The sequence below is a fragment of the Barbatula barbatula genome (genome assembly GCF_947034865.1).
Source record: "Barbatula barbatula genome assembly, chromosome: 25".
In the NCBI taxonomy this organism is placed as follows: Eukaryota; Metazoa; Chordata; class Actinopteri; order Cypriniformes; family Nemacheilidae; genus Barbatula; species Barbatula barbatula.
The window spans coordinates 579,267-588,309 of record NC_136788.1 but is presented as its reverse complement, the minus strand read 5'-3'; the positions used below and the strand labels follow the sequence as shown (position 1 = coordinate 588,309).

The 9,043-nt window shown below is 45.0% G+C and overlaps 1 protein-coding gene across 2 annotated transcripts in view; it reads left to right on the top strand.

Annotated features, from left to right (window-relative positions):
* The first annotated feature begins 5,019 nt into the window (after positions 1-5,019).
* The window catches only part of ptprbl (protein tyrosine phosphatase receptor type B, like), a 41,226-nt gene continuing 37,202 nt past the window's right edge, over positions 5,020-9,043 (top strand). Inside the window, exon 1 of one of the 2 annotated variants that reach the window (XM_079450466.1) lies at positions 5,020-5,124. In XM_079450466.1, the coding sequence (XP_079306592.1) occupies positions 5,073-5,124 (52 nt within the window). In that variant the 5' untranslated portion in view covers positions 5,020-5,072. The remainder of the gene's footprint in view (positions 5,125-9,043) is intronic. The other variant, XM_079450467.1, reaches the window with a different exon arrangement.

Genomic DNA, 9,043 nt, shown 5'->3' with positions numbered 1-9,043 from the left:
AAGGTCGTGGAGGCCGCCCTCACTCACCTCAGGGAGCAGGGGGTGCGCATACTCAACTATCTCGACGACTGGCTCATCTTGGCGCACTCACGAGATCTGTTGTGTACACACAGGGACCTGGTGCTCCGGCACCAAGACCATTTGGGGTTACAGGTCAACCGAGAGAAGAGCAAGCTCTCCCCTGTGCAGAGCATCCTCTTCCTCGGTATGGAACTCGACTCTGTCTCCATGACTGCACGTCTTTCTTCCGAGCGTGCCCAGTCGGTGCTGACCTGCCTGAGGAACTTCAGGCAGCAGCCAGCGGTCCCACTGAAACTTTTTCAGAGGCTCCTGGGACACATGGCGTACTCGGCGGGGGTGGTCCCCCTCGGGTTGATGCACATGAGACCGCTACAGCACTGGCTACAGAGCAGAGTTCCTTGGAGTGCGTGGCACACCGGCAACAGGCGCGTCGCAATCACGCCCTTCTGCTGGCGCACCCTAACCCCATGGTCTTCAATGACCTTTCTGCGGACAGGGGTCCGTCTTGGGCAGGTTTCGAGGCGCGTCGTGGTGACGACAGACGCCTCCCTGCAGGGTTGGGGTGCTGTGTGCAACGGGCACGCAGTGTCGGGTCTCTGGACGGGCCCCCGCCTACGCTGGCATATTAATCGCCTAGAGTTGTTGGCGGTGCTGCTTGCACTGAGGAGGTTCCTTCCCCTCGTGCAGGACAAGCACGTGCTGGTCCGGTCGGACAGCACGACTGCCGTGGCATATATCAACCGACAGGGTGGTATTCGTTCACGGCAGCGATCGCAACTCGCCCGACGCCTCCTCCTGTGGAGCCAGCAGGTGACGAAGTCTCTGTTAGCCACTCATATCCCGGGTGACCTGAACCAGACAGCTGATGTGCTCTCTCGTCAGTCGACGCCCCGCTGAGAGTGGCGGCTCCACCCCCGCGCAGTCCAGCTCATTTGGGTGCAGTTCGGGCAGGCACAGGTGGACCTGTTCGCCTCCCCGGACACCACCCATTGCCCGCGTTGGTACTCCCTGACCGAGGCCCCCCTCGGCACGGATGCCTTGGCGCACAGCTGGCCGCGGGACAAGCGGAAGTACGCCTTCCCCCCAGTGAGCCTCATTGCACACGTCTTGTGCAAAGTCAGGGAAGAGGAGCATCAAGTGCTACTAGTTGCGCCTTACTGGCCCAACCGGACTTGGTTCTCGGAGCTAATGCTCCTGACGACAACTCCCCCCTGGCCGATTCCCCTGACGAAGGACCTTCTTTCTCAGGGGAAGGGTGCGTTATGGCATCCGAGACCAGACCTCTGGAAACTCCATGTCTGGCTCCTGGACGGGACGAGGAGATCCTGAGTGGTCTACCCCCAGCGGTGGTGGAAACCATTACTCAGGCTAGGGCCCTGGCCACGAGGCGGTTATACGCATTGAAGTGGCGCCTCTTCTCGTCCTGGTGTTCTTCTCGTGGAGAAGACCCACGGATATGCTCGATCGGGAGCGTGCTGTCCTTCCTGCAGTCGAGACTCGAGAGCAATCTCTTCCACGCTGAAGGTGTATGTAGCCGCTATAGCCGCTCATCACGAACCAGTTAGTGGGAAGTCTCTGGGACAGCACGACCTGGTCATTAGGTTCCTGAGGTGCGCGAGGAGGCTGAATCCAGCCCGTCCGCGCTCCGTTCCCTCTTGGGACCTCAATGTGGTCCTGGCGGGCCTCCAGAGGCCACCCTTCGAGCCCCTCGGAGATGCCGCTCTTCCTCATCTCTCGATGAAGACGGCTCAACTAGTGGCGCTCGCTTCCATCAAGAGGGTAGGGGACCTACAAGCATTTTCCGTGGCCACGGATTGCCTAGAGTTTGGGCCTGGTCAATCTCACGTTATCCTGAGACCCCGGCCTGGCTACGTGCCCGAAGTTCCCACCACTCCCTTTCGGGACCAGGTGGTGAACCTGCAGGCGCTCCCTTCTGGGGAGGAGGACCCAACCCCTTCCGTGTTGTGTCCAGTGCGCGCGCTGCGCCTCTACTTGGACCGCACGCAGAGCTTCAGGAGCTTTGAGCAGCTTTTTGTCTGTTTTGGGAGGTCAGCACAAGGGGAGGGCTGTCTCCAAACAGAGGTTGGCTTACTGGATCGTGGACGCCATCACTATGGCTTACCGATCACAGGATCTCCCGTGCCCGCTTGCAGTAAGGGGCACACTCCACCAGGGGTGTGGCCTCCTCGTGGGCACTGGTGCAGGGCGCCCCTCTGGCAGACGTATGTAGAGCTGCGGGTTGGGCTACGCCCAGCACCTTCGCGAGGTTCTACAGCCTCCGCGTTTAACCGGTATCAGCCAGAGTCTTACAAGACACCGCCAGGTAAGTCCGGCAGCCGGTGGGCGTACGCCTGCGATAGCGCCCCTCCCTAGGTGAGACGCGGCGCTATATAGCCTCCCCTCTTCCCCCCACGTGGGTGAAGAGTAGGCATTCCATCCGTCACTAAGCGCTCCTCGGCGGCGGGCCCGGCGGAGCGGCCCTGCCTCCCTTGGCCTGTTTCTGAGCTCTAGCAGTGACTCAAACAAGGCCTAGTGCTCCACACGTAGTAACCCCCCCACAGGGCGGTTCCGTCTGATGTCTTCTCATGAATGGCTCTCACACAATGGCCCATGACCTCTCCCAGGTGTACTTCACCTGCTCGCTCCTCAGCACAAAAGGTGAATGAATGCGGCACGCCGGCTCCCTTTTATACCCGGATATCCGGGGGCGGAGTCCGGCATGCAAATTTCATTCGCCAATTTTCATTGGCCTGTTCAAGTCAGTCAGAGAAGGTAGGTTCTCAAGTCAAACCCCATTCTGTCGACACAACGTCTCGTTCCCTCCATCAGGGAACGGAGGTTACATACGTAACCGAAACGTTTTCTATTGTTTTATACTCAACACATGTCTGATACCTGACCCTGATATAATGAACCTCTGAGCCTTGCTCTTTTCCCCGGAAAGAGGCCCCGGTGTGGCGTAGTCGGTAACTTTCCTAAATCTTTAGTGTACCTCCATATGCAAGCCGCCACATCGTCATGGCTTCAGGACTGTTGTTTGCTGAACTTTTTCACTATCACATATCAGATTTTAAATGTATTTATTTTTAATAAAATGATGAAAATAATTGAAAATGGCTGTTCAAGTCATAAATGTAAAAAACATTCCTTGTACTTGATCATGTATTTTCATTTAAAGATTTCCAACGGGTGTTGTGTGACGTGTGAAGGACGTCAGTGGAGGTCTATTCAAAACATTTATAAAAACTTATTGGTGCACTCAAATGAATAATTGCAGTATTTATCAAGGTGAAAGCACAGAGGGTCATGAGGACTAAAAATGCACGTGTAAAAGGACGTCCTCTCACAACCAATCCACAACAGGAATTACACAAAGCTAAAAGGCAAATATGCTTTACATTAGAGCAAAAGAAGACATGAAAGCAAAATAGACAAACATCTCAACATTAAACAGTACATTAAGTGCCGTAAACAATTACTTGATCAGTTTGATGTCAGACTCCTCATCTAATAACTTTCCGTTTTATATGTTGTGTATGCCGACAGATCTAAACAGTCCTCCCTCAAATGTGAAACAAAGTTATTGTCTGCGTGTGTGGTACAGTAAGTGTAATTATCAACAACAACAACAATAATAATAATTAGTTAAGCTGCTGTATTTTTGTATTTAATCATTCTTTGCAGTGTGTTTTACTTATTTTTTTGTCCTGTAAAATAACACATTTAGCACCAACTGCCTTTTTCAGTTTAATGTGAAGGTCATTGTTGGTGTCCCAATAACACCAAAATAATTAAAACAGTTTATTGTCTTGTGCAAAATAAACAATTTATTTGTGTAATTGAAAATTGCCTGAAAATGCCTGTGCACGTCCTTGTATTTCTATATTGATCACAGCATTGAATAACTATGAAAACAATTAGCATTTGATGTGAATATATTAAAACGAGAGCCAGTAACACACACCTTATACTGTTCCCTAGAGCATACTTTGTGCTCTGTGTTATAGTATAATCCGACAAATACAACTTTCATGTAAACGGCGAGCAAAGAGGCATTCACATGTCATGTTAACAATGTCACTGTGATTAAGTCCTTACTCGGAGTATTGGAAATAATCGCATTATTGATGCGTACTGTACATCAATGTAGTCTGACGCCAAAGCAATTCCTACTCAAATGTACAAGTTCTAAATCTGCCACCACGTACACATTTCCATGAGATTTTGACATTATTTGACGAACATTTCAGTTTAAGGAGGGGTGTAAGATTTCTGATTGACGCTTGTTTAGACAAAGTCGGTCTGAGTACCAAAACAATCTTGTAGCCAATCAGCAGTGAGGTGCACAGTGCACAGGACGGACATGAGTCGAGCCGAACGCTGGCGAAAGCCAATGATAGAGGGGGGGTGTGTTTGTTTTGGTGATTTAAACAACGACAACAGCTAAGAGAAATTGAACACCCCGCCTTTAATACTAAAACACATTATAGTGCAGTGAAAATACACTTATACAGTATATTGTGCCCTGACTTTTTTAAAGTATATTCAGCGCAGTAATAATTATAACGTTGAAATATTTGATTAACAAGAAAACTTTTGCTGTAAAAAAATGTGAAGACATTAAACAATATACAGGAGTTAAGGCAAAAATCCATTACAAGACTTTTGCAGAGATTTGGTGCAGATTATCAGTCTGGAGATTGATCAGTTAGTGTGCGTCTATCTGTAACTTTCCAAAAGTCTGCAAGTGTGTGACGTCCATTTACAAAAACATCTGTTCAGATTGGAAAAGTCTTGTAGTGTAGATGTAGCTCAGTATGAGGTGACACTACAGCTGTTCACAAACAGACATGAATATTATATACAGTATATTCAACGTGAAGGTAATATTGGTGTTGGTGTGAGTGTTTGCGTGCCTTCAGTCTCACTCTGTTGAATAGAAGGAAATGGTGGTCAGTGACTTTTCCTTCCCCTGAAAGAGAATTTCCTCCAGCGTTCACTCTCAAACTGTCCTCTGAAATCACACGCACACGCCGCAACACAACGCCAACATGAAAACTCTATTTTTTCTCATATTAACACTGCAGCCCTTTTCTGCGTTCTGTGAGTATTGCTGTTTCTATATTATTATCTTCTGCTTTGTTCAAGTTGTTTTTTAGACCGTTCTGAGGTTCAGATTTGTTCGTCACATACATGTATCTATTACGTTCATATTTAACAGACATTATGAATGATTGATTTGATGATTGTTTGGTTATGTACATTCCAATAGTTTGATTTGTCATTAAACGTTGATATAGGTTCATGTTTCTATGGCATTGGTAAGCATTGTATAATGTTTGTTAAAAACAATGTCATTCTAAAGAATGTCATTTTCTCTCATATATCGTATGCGGTGATGTCCGCTCGAGCCATTCATTTCAGCTGATGGACAACAAGTCCCTGATTGTCATCTGAAGACGTGTGATTTCTATTTCTGATGTTTACACATGCTGAAACAAAACAAGAAGATCATCATCTTACACTGTCACTCCAAACTAACAGAGAAGGCTCTCAGAAAAACAATCTGAAACATTGACGTAAAAACCCTATTCTAACATTGTAGAGGAATGAAAAGCATGACATCAAACATGAATGAACACATTGAAGAACTCCACAAACATTGATTATTACAAACCAAACTGACTTCTGTCATACGTATGTCCACCAAGGATCTTAATGAGAATGAAGAGAGATTTGGATGTGAAAGTCTCCATTATGATCAGCATTGGTTCACTCCGTCACTGTTTGTTTGTTTATGATTCTACAGCACTGCATCCAATCTTTATCTGAGGATAGTAAGAATGTAAGGAGCTTAGAAAACACTTTGGATGCGAGCAATATTAGCGCGCACAGTTCGGTTCCGGTTGAACAACCCCCGCAGCTGGGAAACTTTGTGACTGTGAGACGGTGTAGTCGCAGGTCAAAACATCACTCAAACGTTCCGACTACAGTCTCGAACAGGTTTGCCCCGCTCAGCGACGCACCGACTGAGAAACCTGCTGAAAGTGCCCTAGTTATCGGTGATTCTATTGTTCGGAACGTTAACATAGAGGCACCAGCCACCATAGTCAAATGTTTACCGGGAGCCAGAGCGCCGGAAATCAAGTCAAATTTAAATGTGCTGGCTAAGGCTAATCGTAAATTCAGTAAGATTGTTATTCACGTCGGCACAAATGATGTTCGACTCCATCAATCGGAGATCACTAAAGATAATATTAAAGAGGTGTGTGAGCCCGCAAGCACGATGTCAGACACTGTAATATTCTCTGGCCCCCTCCCCACTTATCGTGGTGATGAGATACATAGCAGAGTATCATCACTAAATGGCTGGTTGTCTGAGTGGTGCCTGCAGAATGATATTGTTTTTATAAATAACTGGAAGAGTTTTGAGGGCAGACCTGACCTGTTGAAAAGTGATGGTCTCCACCCCTCCTGGGCTGGAGCTTTTCTACTGTCTAGAAATATGGCACATAGTCTTAATGCTAAAACTTGACTCACTGGGGCCCAGGTCAGGGAGCAGACTGAATGGCTTAACCAACGGTCTGCTTGCCGTCTCACGTCACAGAATACACAACATGCAATAATCCTTTCTCCCAAACATCATAAAATAGAGACTGTGTCTGTCCCCCGGATTAGCAAACATAAAATAATGCTTAAACCTCTCCAGGGTAATTTAATTAACGTTAAACTAACTAAACATGAACATAATACAGATAATCAACTGTTACGACTCGGATTGCTAAATATTAGATCTCTCTCTAATAAAGCACTTTTTATTAATGATATGATAACAGATCATAAAATAGACATGCTCTGTCTAACAGAAACATGGCTAAAGCCAGATGATTATATTGCTTTAAATGAGTCTGTCCCCCAAGATTACTATTATACACACGAGCCTCAGAGGGGGAGGTGTTGCTGCACTTTACCGTAACTCTTTTAGCATTTCCCAGAAGTCTAATCCTAAATACAATTCTTTTGAAGTCATGGTACTTGATGCATCAATACCTAATACTAAGGACAAAACATCTTTAAAATTTACTCTGACTATTGTATATAGGCCTCCAGGGCACCACACAGATTTTATTAAAGAATTTGGTGGGTTCTTATCAGAACTAGTACTGTCTGCAGACAGAGTCCTTGTTGTTGGTGACTTTAACATTCATGTAGATAATGATACAGATGCTTTAGGAATGGCTTTTAAAGACACTCTTAACTCCATGGGTGTTAGTCAACATGTGTCAGGACCTACTCACCTTCGTAATCATACTTTAGATTTAATTTTGTCTTACGGTATAAACGTGGTCGATGTTAAAATCCTTCAGCAGAGCGAAGACATCTCAGATCATTATCTGGTATCATGCTTGCTTCAATACCCAATGGTGGCAAATCAAACTCCAAGTTACAAATATTGTAGAACAATAACTTCCACTACAAAAGGTGCGTTTCTTGATAATTTGCCTGAATTGTCTCAAATCTCTAGCATGAGTAATAACGTTGAAGATCTTGACTTTACCATTGAAAATATTAATGCCACTTTCTCGGAAACGCTAGACATAGTTGCTCCCTTGCGCTTAAAGAAGATTAAAAATGACAGACCGACACCGTGGAATAATGAACTCACTCAGGCTCTAAAGAAAAGGGCACGAAAAATGGAGCGCAACTTTAAGAAAACTAAATTAGAGGTATTTCATACTGCCTGGAAGGATAGTACAAAAAAATACAGGAAAGCCCTAAAAACGTCTCGATCCGCCTACATTTCATCATTAATAGAAGAAAACCAAAATAACCCTAGGTTTTTATTTTATACAGTGGCTAAATTAACCAAAAATAAATCGTCAGCGACTTCTGATGCTGTATACCAGCATAGCAGTGATGATTTTATGAACTATTTCACAAATAAAATCCAAGATATTCGAGAGAAAATTATAACTATGCAACCAGATGCGAAACCCGCTGAACATATGACTAACTACAGCACCCCTAAGGAGAAATTATGTTTATTTTCTACTATAGATCACGATGAACTATCGAAAATCATTAGATCATCTAAATCGACTACATGCATGCTAGACCCTATACCTACAAATCTTCTGAAAGAGATGCTCCCAGAAATTATAGATCCTCTACTTAGCATTATTAACTCATCTCTGACATTAGGACATGTGCCTAAAGCATATAAGGTGGCTGTTATAAGGCCCCTTGTCAAAAAAAACCATCTGGACCCTGGAGAACTAGTTAACTATAGACCTATTTCGAATCTACCTTTCTTATCTAAAGTTCTGGAAAAAGTAGTCTCAACTCAAATATGTTCCTTCCTCCAAAGGAATGAGATTAATGAAGATTTCCAGTCTGGATTTAGAGCACATCACAGTACAGAGACTGCTCTGATTAGAGTTACAAATGATCTGCTTATGGCGTCTGACCGAGGCTGTATCTCCTTATTGGTGCTGCTAGATCTCAGTGCTGCATTCGACACCATTGACCACAGTATGCTCCTACATAGACTTGAAAATGATGTCGGTATTAAGGAAATAGCTTTGAAATGGCTTAGATCTTATTTATGCGACCGTTTCCAATATGTAAAAATAAACAATGAGGTATCACGCAAATCGCAAGTCCAGTACGGTGTACCACAGGGCTCAGTACTAGGGCCTATGCTCTTCGCATTATACATGTTACCCCTAGGAGATATAATAAAGCGACACGGAATAAGCTTTCACTGCTATGCTGATGATACGCAACTTTATATTTCCTCGAAGCCTCACGAAACACAGCAATTCCATCGAATAGTGGAATGCATAGTCGATATAAAAAAGTGGATGAGTAGCAATTTTTTTTTACTGAACTCGGACAAAACTGAAGTGTTACTTATCGGCCCGAAAACCGCCCTACGTAACAACCAAGAATACTGCTTAACTATTGATGGATGTTCCATAAAACCCTCATCTTCAGCTAAGAATCTTGGCTTTATATTCGA